This window comes from Ascaphus truei, chromosome 16 (genome assembly GCF_040206685.1).
Source record: "Ascaphus truei isolate aAscTru1 chromosome 16, aAscTru1.hap1, whole genome shotgun sequence".
Lineage (NCBI taxonomy): Eukaryota > Metazoa > Chordata > Amphibia > Anura > Ascaphidae > Ascaphus > Ascaphus truei.
Window position 1 is genome coordinate 41,711,709 of NC_134498.1, and position 16,159 is coordinate 41,727,867.

Below are 16,159 nucleotides of genomic sequence, written 5' to 3' on the forward strand. Positions count from 1 at the left end.
GTATGGCTTCACCAAGCTATTTCTCAGCTAACATTAAATGACGACTCTCATGGCAGTGACAAACAGAATGATGTCACAAGCATACTGTTACTTTTCTACCATTGCATTCTAGAATTCTACCACAGGCAATACAAGAGCTCTGCTTGTCCGTAGGAAAAAACGTCCTCACGCTTTGTGGTCTTGAAGTTCTCCATGGGGATGGTATACGGATGCTGACGACCGTTTCAAAAGAGAGGACAAACTCAAAGATGCATCACTAGCTCTGTGTAGTCAAGTAGAACCCAAATCATCTCATCAGAGAGGTCAGTGAAAGTCCTTGCATCTGTTCCAGTATTACTCCGATGTCCACGGGTAGGAGCTCCAATGGATGTTGTGGACAAGTCTACTGATAACTGCGAAAGTACAGAAGATGGCGGAAAAAATCTGTTACGTTTCCCCTTTCCCAATAAGCTTTGGGAAATTGTAGAGAATAATGAGTTTAAGTCTATCCGATGGAATGAGAAAGGAGACTGCGTGGTGATTGAGGAAGACCTTTTTAAGATAGAGGTTCTGGAGAGAAAAGTGCCCCTAAAGATTTTTGAAACGGACAACCTGAAGAGTTTTACCCGGCAGCTAAACCTTTATGGATTCAGTAAAATCCGTCAGAATCAGAAATCAGCGTCTGTGTTTCAGGTAAAGTAGTTCCAATTATTATTATACCTAACACATGTAGAGTCCCACAAACACCATCAGTTTAGCTAAAATTCCCTCCAGGTTACAATCCGATTGGTGATCAATTGTTTATAGCAGGGGTGTGCAAACTATTCACGCTGTGCCCACCCTTCCTGATCCCCCGAGTGCTCGCGCCCTCTACCTTGCTTTCCAGTGTGCGGGATTCATGTGACGTCACGCCATGCCCCTGCAGCGTCATTTGATGCAGAGTTGCCAAGGCGACGGGTCATATGACGTCACGTCACATGGTCCCGCGGCGCCATTTGTCATCGAGGATTTGTTTTATCCTTTTGTAATATAATTGGCAAATGGCACTGGGTTTTTGTATGCCTGTCTCTAAATCTATTTAAATATTACAATAATAATAATAATAATATGAATCTCAACAAAAAGTTGAATTTGATGAACATACTTTTTTTCAGTCTAATCTGTTGTTACTATATATGTAATTATAAATATATAATTATAGATTTCATATTCTGTTTTGCATTTCTTTCAGTTATATCACAATGCAAATTTTAAGCGAGGTTTCCCCCTTTTAATCGGAAGGATGAAGCGAAAAGTTAACATCAAAAGCAATATTGGGACCACCACCTCTCCACAAAGGCACACGTTTCCACGTGGCATCAAGAGAAGAAGAAACATCAAAGCATCTGCCAGGAAACCTACCTTTGAATTGAAAAATAAAATAAACACCTCTTACTCTGCTTCCCCAACCTGGCCAGTTCAATTTGACCAGAAGAACCAAAATGACACCCATTATACAAGCAATGAAAACCTAGATAGAGGTTCTCCAAATTCAATTTGTGAATTTTTACCAGCCATCTCGACTACAGGGTTCCAACAGGTTATGGATCGGCGTTCTGCATACGCTCACTTTGCTTCCATGAACGACCAGCTTACGGCACTCATGTCTTTCTTCAACCCCTGGTTTTCATTAATATCGGCAGCAACCTCTGTCCAGATGACGGATTTGGAACATCACCAGTTTTTTCCCACCCATCAACGCTGTCCTACTTGCAGCTGCGGTGGAGGCAACGACACATCTGTGTGTTATGCGTTCGGAGATTCGGAATCCACAGAACTTTCACACCAAGAGTAATTACAGATCAAGGCTTTTCCCATATAAAGTGTATAGTGGGTGCACCATGAAATAAAGATTCCTTTGGTAAATAAAACATGTAGTGACCGTTGGTGATTATCAGATAACCAGGCTAGATGTATATGATGTATATGATGGTAGAGGTAGCTGGCATCACAAAATAAAGGTGAAGCCCAGTTAGCTACCCCTAAAACCGTGTAACCGCGCTGGCTGAGTAATGTGGATTTCAGCCAAATGTATTTTAATGTCTGGGGAGGGAATGTAAAAACACTTATGTATAAATATCTTGTCTCTAAAAACACTTTACTCCCTGTGTAGCCATTCCCCCAGTTTAGAGAACCAGTATTGTTATATTAAAGTGTCAGCCCTGCAAAATGTATATGATGTTATGTGACTGTATCCTTTCTATGGAAGGAGACTCAGCAATTCACTTCACTGAGACTGTCCATAGAAAGAATATTATCAGGACAAAAGGTGGGGAACGGCTGAGGTGTCAGGGCTTATGGGGAGTGGTGAAAGGCAGTTGATCAATTCAGGGAATAGGGCGCTCAGCGGAGTACAGCCCATTCCCAGCGGGAGGTAGATGACTGGATAACAGAGTCAGTTGCCGGGTCTGAGCCCCGCAGACTGTTTCTGTATGCCAGTTTGAATTCGCTGCTCTCCAAGCAACCTTGTACCTTAAGCCAGCCCCCTCCTCTGATAGCCTCAGCTGGGCGAGCCTCCGTTAAGTCCTCTACCGGTTTGCGCTGTGATTGACTGGCGCTCTTGCCCAATGTTAACGATAGGTCAGGGGAGCTAAGTAAGGAGCCAGCGCTCACAGCATAACTAGTTCAGAGTCCCGGTAAGAGATGTGTGTTAGTGGGATTCTGAGAGGGTTCCCACGGAGCTGACAGAGTGAAGCTGACGGCAGATTCAAAGTTGCCAATGTGCCAAAAGCACTTTGGATGCCAGGAGAAGCAGACAGGGTAAACCTACTGAAGCAGGTCCCTGCACCTAGTCGAGGCTAGAGACTTCCCCCAGGTCCACAGTGTGGTGAGTGTATGTGATATTGTGTATTTTGTGTAGTTGCTGGTTATGCCAGAATAAACCCTGTTTATTCAATTACTATGTCCTTGGTGATCATGATCCCTGAAGATTTTGGTGTTACAAGTACTGGTCTCCCGTGACAATGTAGACCACGGTAACGAAGGAATGCCAAACTAGGGAGAGTACCACCGTTAACCATAACATTTTATTCATCCTCTTTGCACATATCTTCAAGAAAATCCATGTGTAAATTGATGTATTTAGCCCTCTATTAATGTTATTATATTCATTTACTTGGAGAGAGAAGAATAATCCATCGTTTAAAGGTGCACTCCTGGAGACACGTTGCCAGACGTTACTCCACACGGCGATCACATTATTGAAATCGGAAGAGTGACGTGCATCAACCACCCCGTTAAAAATACATTCACAATGATCACATCGGGGTGTTTTAAAAGAGAACTCACTAGAGTGAAAAACATTGATAACGAAACGTTTACAAAAGGTGTGCCAGGTAGTGTTAGGACCTGCAGATTGGTCATGCCGTGAAGTGGCTGCAGGCTTATAACCTTTTGGCCAAAGGGTTTAACTAAATGACCCTTACTCATGAGCTGATAAGCACTGTGGTATTGTACTATATGTTGTGTCATTTTGTATGTTGCGCTGGCCTTTCTGTTTTTGTTTACAAAAGGTTTGTTCCAGATCATCACTGCATCATGTTTACAACTTTATTACGTCGCTCTTGCAGTGTTAAAAATACTTTTGTATTATATCGGATTCAGTCCCTGTTCAATATTCGGAGAAGCAAACCTCCCCCTGTAGAAGAAGAGCTTATCTCCATTCAAATTAATCAGACTAACATCCTCTCCAGCTTGGGAAAGTAGCTTCACTACATATCGCATTAGGACAGGAGTGGGCAAGCAACGGGTCAAGTTTTAAGGATATCCCTGCTTCAGTACAGGTGGTTCAATAAGTGGCTCAGTTGAAGTCATTGCCTGGCCAACTCCAGTCCTCAAAGGCCGCCAACAGATCAGGGTTTATGGATATCCCAGCATCAACACAGGTGGCTCAATCAGTTGCTCAGTCTTCGACTGAGTCATTGATTGAGCCACCTGTGCTGAAGCAGGGATATCCTAAAAGCCTGACCTGTTGGTGGCCCTTGAGGACTGCAGTTGCCCATCCCTACATTAGGGCCTTGGTCCCACAAACAGTCGGCCTGAAAAAAATAGACCTGACCAATGTTGTATTTGTTGCAAGCCTTGGGTTACAGTTTCCAAAGTTCTGTTAGCGTCGTTCTTTTCCAATCTTGATGTTTGGCCACCACAGTGGGCTGAGTAATCCATATCCGAGTCAAAGTTAGAATTAGACTATTTCCATTGCAAAATGTGTCCTGAAACAGATTCCTACAACTTGCAATGGAAACATGACGTGTTTCAAGGGATGAGTTCATCGGGTATGTTCACTTCCCACACGTCCTTGCCACCTCTTGCAGGAATCGGTTCTCGTAACCATCTTGCATTGGAAACGACGGTCAGATATTTGTGTTCCAGGCCTGTCAACAGTGCTTTATTCTCAAGATCTAGAACCTCTTCAGAGGATACGTTATCCATACACTGCCATGTCTCACCGATGTCCACAAGCCCTGTGCAAAGAGTAGACAAGGTGACCTCACTCTACTGTACATATCACTGTCAAATATATTTAGCAAAGCATTACCACTCTGCCAGAAAAATGGTTAATCAACAACTCTATAAATATAATGTGTATTATAATATACTGTATGGGTTATCAGGTGGGGCAGAATATAAAAGAATAAGGCAAAGGCGGGAAAAAATAATAATACTGTGGTTATAATAATTTGAACCCTGCTTTCTCTTTTACACAACTGTAGACGACAGTTCACAATTCCTGGTAAAATACTAGGGTACATACATTACATGTTCCATATAGGCATGTGCACATAGCATTAAAGTATCTGGAAACAAATAAATAGAAAACACCACAAAAAATACAAAGTTATCAAAATGTATTATATTCAAAAAAACACACACACACACACACACACACACACACACACACACACACACACACACACACACACACACACACACACACACACACACACACACACACACACACACACACACACACACAAAATGATATAAACATGCAGTGAACATCTAGATCTCAGCATTATCAGTGCAGGGAGGTGGGGATCTCATGTGACCTATTTCACCTACAGTATTACAATAATACAGTCACTGCCTCTTTTACACAACAAACCTTACATTGAAAGGTACACGCATTTTATTTTTGCTCAATATGTGTCCATCTCTGTAGACGTTTTCTGTACAAAGTTGTTTAAATTAAAACAATAGCCCATCACAATAAAATACCTACCTGCAATAACTCCCCTGCCAAACTGTTCCCCTGTGTCTAATAAATCTTGCACCTGTGCAGGGGACATGCCAGCCCTGTCCTGCAGGATGTCTCTCCATCCTTCACCCTCCCAGTCCTTCACAGCTATATGAATGGCTAGGGTGCTGTTCTGGTATTCAGCCAGCAGAGGGCGCCAGCGCGTCTCCAGGGTTTTCAGCCCGTTTAGAAGCAGCCCAGCATAGGGCTGGCGGAAGGAGAGGCAGCCCAGCCGCATGTGTCAGCCTGCAATGGCACAAACAGCACATTATATACATACTGTGGCACTCAGTGAGCATGGCAAGGGTTGCACGCTGTCCATGTCTCCATAGGGTGCGTTTACAAACCAGTGGGTGGCGAACTGCACCGAATATTCGCAGCTCTGAGGCCGATCTGTGTCTGTTCTCCGTCCGGGAGAGGTGGAAAACTACAACTCCCAGCAGCCTTTGCTGCCCAGTGTTCAAAATGGCTGCAACTTTATTGAGACAACAGCCACATATTTGATTTGCTAGGTGTGGCTTATAGCTAATTTTCACCAGCCCTGGGGTGTTATCATTGCCATATAGAAGAAATTATATATATATTTATTTTTATTATTTTTTTTTTTCTGGAAGCTCCTTTAATTCTACCAATTTGTTTTACTTTATTTTGTTATTTTCCAAGGAAAACGTAGGTTTGCCAGGTGTCCAGTATTGAACCGGACTGTCCAGTATTTGGACACTGTCCAGTAAAAAATGAGAGGTAATACTGAACATCTATGTGTCCGGTATTACCTCTCTGGACTTAATGACCTGACCGGTTTGGGGGGGGGGGGGATTGGGGGGGAGTCGGGAGAGAGAGCAGGGCTGTTGCTAGGGGCCTGGGCAGCTCCCTCCATCCTGATTGGCTGTTGCTGGGTATTGCAGCCAATCAGGAGGAGGTGTCAGGCAGTAGCCAGGGGGTAGGGCCAAGGAGAGGAGGAAACAGTATGGAGCAGAGAAATGTGTGTGTTGAGCGCGTCACACCTTTAACCATTGTGTCCAGTATTTTTGGAGAAGCCACATGGCAACCCTAGGTAAAAAGGGTACAGAAAATAAAAGGGGAAGAGGGGAAAGGTACAGAAATAAATAAGGGAAATTAGACTTTTAGTTAATGGCGAACGCCTACATTTTGTTTCAATATATATGTTGGGTGTATTTGTGCCTTGGTTGCGTGTGTATGAAATGTTGAAGCTCTAGCTCAGGGGGGCGCAAACTTTTTTCCCTGCGCCCCCCTGACGGCTGTCCCCTCGCTCCCGCGCCCCCCCCAACCCCAACTTACCCGCGCTCCGGCGTAATGACGTCACGTTGCCATAGCAACGTGACGTCACATGACCTCGCAGCGTCATTTTGACGCCGCGTTGCCATGGCGCCGCAGTGAGGAAGCCGCCGGAGCCACGGTAAGTTAGGTTTACAGAGGCCCTGCAGCTCCCCCGGCACTTAATTTAAGTGCCTTCGGGAAGCGCGCGGGGCCTCTGTAAACCCCGCGCCCCCCGTCGGCAGTGTCGCGCCCCCCCTGGGGGTCGCGCCCCACAGTTTGCGCACCGCTGCTCTAGCTAATGAAATATCTCTGAGCTGTGGATATGGCGCACTTCTCTGAGATACATAACAGTTTTTTTATATGGAAGAATTACTTAATACATCTCTTACTCTAATGAGACTCCCTTCTTTCCGCCACCAGGTGAAGTTACCCGCCTTGCAACCTGGTTTGAATAAAGGGGTGTGAAAGAGGGACTTCATGTTTGATATAAAAGAGGTAAGACTTATTTTTGGTTTGAACTTATTCTAAATGGATACTGAATAGGGAGTGGGTAGGAGGTAGTAATGTCTTTAATGACCCCTTTGCCTGTTTGGGGAGCCACAGAAGGGAGTGTGTGTGGTGAGGTTTAGCGAATTCATTCTCAATGTCATCCCATCTAATTGTATTGGGGGCATGTCATAACGCTAGTTGAGTACCTTGCGCTGCTTGGTAAGGGTTACAAGAAAAGCATTCAACATACACGTTATATAAACGAAACAAACAGGAAATATGAAAAACATACACTGTTTTAGAATAGCGTCAAACGTCCGAAACCTGACCAGTATGAGAAACTTAAAGACCAATTTGATATAATTCTTAAACCCCACTTCAAATTAATCAGTTCCCAACTAATCCATAGTCCGCTAATTGCTGTATTGAAGGATAGTCTTCCGGAAAGGCTGCTACCATTGGAGTCACATTTAAAAAAAATGTAGGCATCGAATTATTTAAAATTGCTCTCCGCTTCTCCATCTCTAGTACGAAATTCACTTTGTCTGTAGTGCAGAGTAAATGAGTATTTCTGTTGTAACGGGTTTTCTGAACCGGTCTGACCCACCCAATCTCACATTGGCCCCTGTGGTCTAACCAGTCCCCATTACAGTGTAGTAGTGTCTGGTGGTGCACCTGTTGGCTACAGGACTCCTGAGTCTCCCGCATTATGGTGTATGGGGAGGACCCGTCCAGACAGGCAGCTGAGGTAGTGTGCTGAGTCCTACCTAGATCCAGTGCAGCGCCTCCACCTCATCAGGGTCCCTGCGTCCGCATGGGGATGGTCCTGGTGAGGAACTCCTCTGTGGTGCTCCTCTCTGTGCAATTACTCCACACATGCACACGAGAGGGTTGGTAATCAAGAGCATCTTTATTGCTTGAGGTGGGCTAGCTGCCCCTCGCAGTAGTCTCTTTAGCCACACATAATCATTAGTGCTTCCCTTTGAAAGGTATGTCCTTGTCTTAATTGGTGGGTTCCCTATCTCCCCTTCAAGGTGATATCCCTGTGCCAGGTCCCTGGTCACAGTCTTATAAGCTGTCTCCTCCCAAGCCTGCACTCAGACTTGCTCCTTGTCTCATAGTTCTTACATCAGCCACCAACAGCTTTTCTCTGTCTGCTTTGTGCTGCCAGACTCACAGCTCTGCATCAGACTACCGCAACAATGTTGCAGATCTCCATGTGCCTCTTACTGACAGAGGCAGCACAGCAACAGGAACTCACTGTAACAACTCAGCAACAACTAACTTTTGATCAGTGCTGTGCCTTATGTATACTCTGGAGGCTGACACACCTCTGACATCACTAACCATGGAGTCAGAGCCTGTGACCACTCCCATCCATACATAGGGCACCTCACCAGGGTGTGAGGGCAAACCTCCATAATTACTGCTGGCATGCCCACAACTTACCAGGCCTTACTGTCAGCAGGAGAGATGACTGTAGCCATTTTACATGACCGCTACATTCTCCCCCTGGTGAATCCCACCGTCCCTGGCTGGGACCTAAATTTGAAGTACCTTTTTCCAGGAAGCACTGTAAAATGGAACACACATTAGTCACAACATTACAGTACATCTCTTCAACATACATAATAACAGATACATCCTAACATTAGATGATAACAACCCGGATTACTCCCTGATGGGGTATCCATTATTGGTACTACCATACCCTCTTACGGTGGCTTGTGCACAGCATGGTCCACTGGGCTTAAAGCAGCAATGCTGTAACCCTCTGGGTGACACTTCTCATCTAACCCGCCAGGATCCCAATCTTCTTCCCCTGATCCTTCCTCCTCATCAGTACCATATCCCCTATCCTCACCAGTGGAACCCATCTTAAACTCAATTTCTCCCTCCATAAGGGGTTCAGGGACATACGGGTACTCCAACCCGTGGGACGCCTTGTATTTGGCAATAATGGCCCTCTCGGCCCGGCTGCTCCTAGTCAGCTCTGCGTTCCCTGCCCTCCCTGGCAACACCCATGACAGGGGCTCATCAGGGTCTACTGGGTCTGATAGGATGTCATGACCCATGGGCTCTATTGAGTCCCCTTCCTCTGCATCCCCCCAAGAGGATATCCCCGCGGTTCTTTCCGAGCGAGGCTTGGACCATAGGTATGATCCCGGTACCTTTTCCTTTGCCGAATCGGTTACATTAGGCACCCACCGGTCCATCGATGCCATACCCAGTTGCCCTCCACCCCTGGAACCCCCCTCTGAAGCGTAACTGTTCAGTCTCTCCCCAGTCCGTTCCTCACCGGTTCCCTGGGACCCTCCCGACATTCCCAAACTGGACGTGGACCCACGGGAAAAGGTGACTGGGACAGGGGCTTTATCTAGGGCATGGGTTTGGGCGTAGGGACAGGTAATGGGCATCCGCGGGGTTCCGACCCGCTCTCTGCCTTCGGATAGTCCCGTATCATTGTGCGGACGTGCCGCTGGTTGGGCCTCACCCGTCTCAGCTCTCCTCGCAGCCTGCCAGCTCTGTGTTGACACAGGTGATCGGGAAGCACTGCCCGATCGCCGAGGCGTTGTGGTTCTCTCTCTGGTTGTTCCGCTACCTCCGCCGGAAGTGACGTCATCACCGGAACCGGATACTCCGCCATCTTGCGATGGATCCCCATGCGGGATCTCTTCCTCCACAACGACATCCGCCGCCGGAAGTGATGGTTCTGCTCTCCGCTCCGCTCGGGCCTGGGCTAGGCCTTCCTCCGCCGTTGCCACCACCGGCGCCTGGGAAATGTAAGGATGTATCTCACCGCTCCGTCGGCTCGGGATGGAATCCTCTCCTCCTTCCGCGCTGCAAGTCACCACGGCCGTGGGACTCCGCCGCTCCGGTTGTCTCCGCACAGGCGATTTCGGCACCTCGAGACTCCGCTCCGCTGCGACACAGGTAAGTGCTGGTTCTTTTGCAGCACCGCTGTAGTGGTCCGCCGGTAGGCGCATCACCACCGTTGTTAGGGTCGCTTGTTCCTCATCCGAGGAGCCGAACTCCGACTCGGGGAGTGGCACTCCCGCAGGGGACCGACGGTGAGGTTCCGGGTTCCCACCTCGGGTGTAGACCCCTCTCTCTTCAGGCTCCGTTCTGATCATTAGGAGCGATCCCCATTCTCCGGGATCAACTGGTTCGGTGCAGGCCGCACGCGGGGCTTCAGCCGTCAGCATGGCTGTGTCCGCCCCGCCTTGACTACCAGGGAGCATCCTGGCAATGAGTAGGGATATACCCCAATGTCCATCTCGCTCTTTGTTGTGCTGGTTACGGGAGACACTTTGCACAATGGTCTCTCCTGTTCACCAGCTCGCAACTGTGGGCCAGGAAGCTCACACCCAGCTCCTCCCTCAGACAACTCGGGTCTTGCCTGGTAGAGATAGAGACCCCTCCCCCTGGTGAATATTTGGGGAGGGTCCCACAAGTTAATTGGATGTCCTTTAATTGAGGCCGCACCTCTTTCAGTCCTAGAGGGCGCGGCCTCAGCTTTCGCGCCATACCCCCCATCAGGGCGGGGCTCACCTGTTGGCGCCGCTCTCGGCCAACTCCCTGCAATTTTTGCATTTGCAGAATTTTCTGCAACTGGCCCACGCGGTCTCCCAGGGAAGCGGGAACCGCCATTTTGGATCGCTCTGCCATCCATATTCGCAGCAGCTGCAACTTCATATTCCTCTATCTCACCCAATAGCCTCCCTAAGGACAGGGGGTCACCCCGCATCCAGGAGCACCGCATCTTAGCCACGACAGGATGGTCAGGTCTCGCTCCTCTCAGAATTCGATCACAAAAGTACGCCTCCACCTCAGTGGCCTTAATATAATCCCCCTTTCGCATCTCCCGTAAGGCGATTCCAATCCGCAGGAGGAACCCAGGTAGATCCTCTCCGTCTTTCTGACGAAGACTGAAGTACCGCTTCATCAATTGTCCCATGTCCTCTTTACCCGCACACACACCATGTGCGCTCTCTCCATTAGCCTCCGTCTGCCATTTTGGACTATCCGCACCGCGCGGATCCTCCATTCTTGCGGTCGCCATTTTCTCGCTGTACTTAACAGTATTGTACATGGGGCTCCTCTCTGCGGGGCAGCCACCACACCGGTACAATAAAGATTGCCCTGATGCACCACCACATGTGTACCTAATGTAGGCTGGACTCATGTATGCACTACCTCAGGCTAGGCTCACTCTCTCAGTGTCTGCTGTGACTCCTTCCTCCCAGTCTGTGCTCCCTATGGTAAGAGGTCTGGAATGGGCTAGAGTACTCTGGAGCATCCATGCAGTACTTGGGGCGTCTACCTGTCTTGGTTAGCCTAGCGCAGACCCTCTCCAGGATTCCTGACCTCGTTAACAGGCTATCCCTTCTGGCATCCTACCAACTAGCACTACCTCAAAGTGACTCGGTCAGCTATAGCCCGGCTCCAAACCCCTAACTCCTTTCAGGCCCCTAGGTCGTCCCTGCGAACTGACAATACCCCGTCAGCCCCTTGACCACCCCTAGGTCCGTCCCGTCGCAGCACAAAGTGGCAGCAGACACTTCTCCCTGTTTCCAAGTGACCTAGCAAAAGCCTGTCCTGTTGACAGGTCTCTCTCAGCAGCGCCTCCAAATGTAACGGGTTTTCTGAACCGGTCTGACCCACCCAATCTCACATTGGCCCCTGTGGTCTAACCAGTCCCCATTACAGTGTAGTAGTGTCTGGTGGTGCACCTGTTGGCTACAGGACTCCTGAGTCTCCCGCATGATGGTGTATGGGGAGGACCCGTCCAGACAGGCAGCTGAGGTAGTGTGCTGAGTCCTACCTAGATCCAGTGCAGCGCCTCCACCTCATCAGGGTCCCAGCGTCCGCATGGGGATGGTCCTGGTGAGGAACTCCTCTGTGGTGCTCCTCTCTGTGCAATTACTCCACACATGCACACGAGAGGGTTGGTAATCAAGAGCATCTTTATTGCTTGAGGTGGGCTAGCTGCCCCTTGCAGTAGTCTCTTTAGCCACACATAATCATTAGTGCTTCCCTTTGAAAGGTATGTCCTTGTCTTAATTGGTGGGTTCCCTATCTCCCCTTCAGGGAGATATGTCCCTGGTAACAGTCTTATAAGCTGTCTCCTCCCAAGCCTGCACTCAGACTTGCTCCTTGTCTCATAGTTCTTACATCAGCCACCAACAGCTTTTCTCTGTCTGCTTTGTGCTGCCAGACTCACAGCTCTGCATCAGACTACCGCAACAATGTTGCAGACCTCCATGTGCCTCTTACTGACAGAGGAAGCACAGCAACAGGAACTCACTCTAACAACTCAGCAACAACTAACTTTTGATCAGTGCTGTGCCTTATGTATACTCTGGAGGCTGACACACCTCTGACATCACTAACCATGGAGTCAGAGCCTGTGACCACTCCCATCCATACATAGGGCACCTCACCAGGGTGTGAGGGCAAACCTCCATAATTACTGCTGGCATGCCCACAACTTACCAGGCCTTACTGTCAGCAGGAGAGATGACTGTAGCCATTTTACATGACCGCTACACTGTATTAGGGGATACCTTTTTTTATTTGGATGAACAATAGATATTATGACAAGATATCCATAGTTCTCTCTCTTCCTCAGGTCAGCAATACTGATTTACCGAGATTCCATGAGTTTAACAACAATGTCAAAAAACAAGATAACAGTCTACGGTCGATGATGTAGGAAAGGAATGGCAGAGAGAATGGTGAATAAACAGACAGGGCAATAAATGGATTTTTTTTCAAATGTATTTATAAAAATGTTTTACAAGTAATACATTGACAGTTACCTCTCGTTTTCAAGTATGTCCTGGGCACAGAGGTATAACAATACATGGTTACATTAAATGAACAGAGGTTATACAGTCACTTCACAGACATTTCATGGACAGATTTGGAAAATTGGGTACAGGGGATAAAAGGGCTGGTGTGTTTCAGATTGAAATAGAGAAGCTTTAACATCACCAAACATCAGCAAATGGCAGCAGACGTTTCACACCCTTTAGCTGCTCTTCAGCTGCGCCAAAGGCTGTCTGACTTTGGGGTGACGCAGATGTACCCTGAAGGGGCTCAGAATGAATACAGTTGCGAATACACATTTCTTTGTCCTCTTGGCTCATTAATATTCCAGTGGGTGGGGTTGACGTTCCACAAAGTACAAGCAAATGTTAACCCTTAGCATGCTGGTCCTGTGCAGAGGGGTGCAGCTCTTGGGGAGCCCCATCAGGTGTCCGCCTTTGGGTCAACGCAGATGTACAGATGAAAGGGACAGTGAGAAATAGGACCATACATCCATGGTTATTGGAGGTTGACATCTATATTGCTGGCACATCAAAATATCTGTAACAATGCAGAAATTCATAGCACTCAATTACAAAAAAAACATTTTTTGTTTGTGTCCCTTTGAAAAATATATATTTTTTAAACTTATTTTCCTGGTGTTTGAAATGATTCCTCTTTTTTCATATAATTAGTAGTTTTGCTACCCAATAACAAAATGCATATTACATGGTATGAGACAATAACAGTCATGTTTATAACTCTAAATACTTTTCTTTCCTGTGAGTTTTGAATACATTGAACCTTAAGTAACACAGCTAGCTATGGAAGCCAGTGAATGGCGACACGTATGTATTGCAGAATGTTCATTTTCACGGAGTCAGAAATTGGGGAATTGGGCATAATTCCTCCCACGGTATGAATTGCTGCTTTTATGCTCCAATTGGACAAGGATCATGAAAGTAAGTAACAGTGTAAGGGGCTTTTGTTTTGATTAACATATCTGTTATGCAAGTGGACAAAGTGATGCCCGACACATCTAAATCACTCCTAAGAGCCCAAGAAACCACAGACAATCTACTCTGCAAGATCAACAAAGTCACTAAGAGATGAAATTCTAAAGCAGGGGCGGCCAACTCCAGTCCTCAAGGGCCACCAACAGGTCAGATTTCTAGGATATTCCTGCTTCAACACAGGTGGCTCTTTGACTGAGCCACTGATTGAGCCACCTGTGCTGAGGCAGAGATATCCTGAAAATCTGACCAGTTGGTGGCCCTTCAGGACTGAAGTTGGACACCCCAGATCTAAATTGTGTTGACAGATGGGACTAGTTGGAAGTATTGTTTAATGTACATTAATTAATTAATTAATGTACTGACTGCTTTCCTGTTTTAAAAAAAAAAAAATTATTATTCCTTTGCCCCTTGTTACTCCTCTGTAGATGTTTAACTTTGAGCACTATCTTGTTTTATTTTTCCCTTGTGCAACCAAAAATCACATAATTGTGACTTCCATGTGGCCAAATTTACACAATCCTGCCGTTTGCTATTTATGGGTAACATAAAGTTGTGATGACTGGGATTCAGAATGACAGTGTAGTTTTCGAACATTGTAAGCCTCTGTGCTTAACCCTTCAAATAGATTATTGCTTTTCATTGGTATGCACCATTATATAAGTGTAAACCGCCTCCTAAAGGGTTACAAGTCCGGTTACCATGTGTTGCTATGGGGATTCTGACAGCATGAAAGAGTATTTAAGAGAGAGAGAAGAATTGAGAAGTTTAGGTTCCTGGAGGACTCGAGGAGAGGAGCCTCGGGGAGAGGAGATGGAGATAGACTCATAAAGTAGTAGAACAGACCAGGCCCCTCTTTATTTATTATGTTTGCATTGTAAGCCTCTGTGCTTAACCCTTCAAATAGATTATTGCTTTTCATTGGTATGCACCATTATATAAGTGTAAACCGCCTCCTAAAGGGTTACAAGTCCGGTTACCATGTGTTGCTATGGGGATTCTGACAGCATGAAAGAGTATTTAAGAGAGAGAGAAGAATTGAGAAGTTTAGGTTCCTGGAGGACTCGAGGAGAGGAGCCTCGGGGAGAGGAGATGGAGATAGACTCATAAAGTAGTAGAACAGACCAGGCCCCTCTTTATTTATTATGTTGTAGAGAGGAACAATGCACTTTAAGTTCAGATCCCAGAAGAAGGCTAATGGTGTCCAGCAGGTCCCAGAGATATGAAAACGGCACGCCACAGAGGGCCTCGGAAAAGAGGGCTCCCAGGTGCCGGCAGATCAGCTCTAACTGCAGATCTGCAGTAATACTCGTCTTTGTCTATATGAAAGTAGCAGTTCCCAAACAGGCAAAAGGTACTGTTGGCAATTGAAAAGGACCTGCCAGGGTCCCCGTTAGGAGCCTAGTGTAACCGGGGTACTACAGCTGATTATTCTGAAGCAACAAAAAGATGGCCGGGTCCCATACACGTTAAGCAACTGAGATGATATACCTTCCTCTGAGTGTTAAGTGTGGGCACTCATGGAAGCACATTATACTACAACGTTGTTATGTGAGTGTGAGTGGTCCCCGTGCCTGGGTACACAAATAAAAGTTAGTCATACTACAAAAGTTCCTGGCGCCCATTATTTTTCATCCTTGCTGCCTCATCGCCCAGCCACCTGAATCAAGCACCCTGAGTCCAGGTAACCCGTGATGAGTAGCCAAACACAGTACAAGATGTAGTCTCCCTATAAGCCGGGCAGGGAGGGTTACAGAAGCTTACACAGTATTACACACACACTGTGCTAGTACGTGTCCTCCATTCAGTAGTAGCAGTAAAATATAAAAAGGTGTAGCACACTGTTGGGACATTTTTTTATTTTTGTATAATAAACCACCCAATTAACTGACTTACCTCAAGTTCACCGCCATCCTAGGGTAGGTCGTCCTTGCTAAAAAGGCCAACGTAGAATGTTGCTGGTTTGGGGTTTTGTGGCATTTTCCATGACCCGATGGCTTTATATTTTTGATTCAAGAGTTAGAAAACCCAAGATGAGTTTAGCGGGCCGATGTGTTGAGAGGCTCAGATGAGAATGTTTGAGAACTAATGGTGCAGTGTGAGATTACTAATGGGATATGGAGATAATTGCAAGGCCTTTATGCTCTCTGCATTATTGGAATTACTAAAGCAACAAAAAAACTGATTTCAACGCAATCAGAGTGGGGAGGAGCATTGTAGTGATGGAGAACAACAGAGACAGTAATCGGTGATATACAGTGTTATGCTTATACACAGTGTTATGGGGATATACAGTGTTATGGTGATATACAGT

The 16,159-nt window shown here is 46.7% G+C and overlaps 1 protein-coding gene and 1 long non-coding RNA gene across 3 annotated transcripts; one reads left to right on the plus strand and one right to left on the minus strand.

Moving 5' to 3' along the window:
- Positions 1 to 3,025: 3,025 nt before the first annotated feature.
- On the minus strand, positions 3,026 to 5,704 carry LOC142467510 (protein EOLA1-like). Its single transcript, XM_075573287.1, has 3 exons — positions 5,602 to 5,704; positions 5,240 to 5,500; positions 3,026 to 4,481 (listed from the first exon to the last, which is right to left on the minus strand). Exons 2-3 carry the CDS (start codon positions 5,490 to 5,492, stop codon positions 4,273 to 4,275), a joined length of 462 nt encoding a protein of 153 aa, XP_075429402.1. The 5' UTR covers positions 5,493 to 5,500; positions 5,602 to 5,704; the 3' UTR covers positions 3,026 to 4,272.
- LOC142467511 (uncharacterized) lies at positions 5,437 to 12,778 on the plus strand. 2 transcript variants are annotated; one of them, XR_012788411.1, is made up of 3 exons: positions 5,437 to 5,587; positions 6,953 to 7,027; positions 12,654 to 12,778. It is a non-coding gene; the product is annotated as an uncharacterized LOC142467511 (long non-coding RNA). The 2 variants fall into 2 exon arrangements; XR_012788412.1 differs by lacking the exon at positions 5,437 to 5,587 and adding an exon at positions 6,200 to 6,308.
- Positions 12,779 to 16,159: the final 3,381 nt, after the last annotated feature.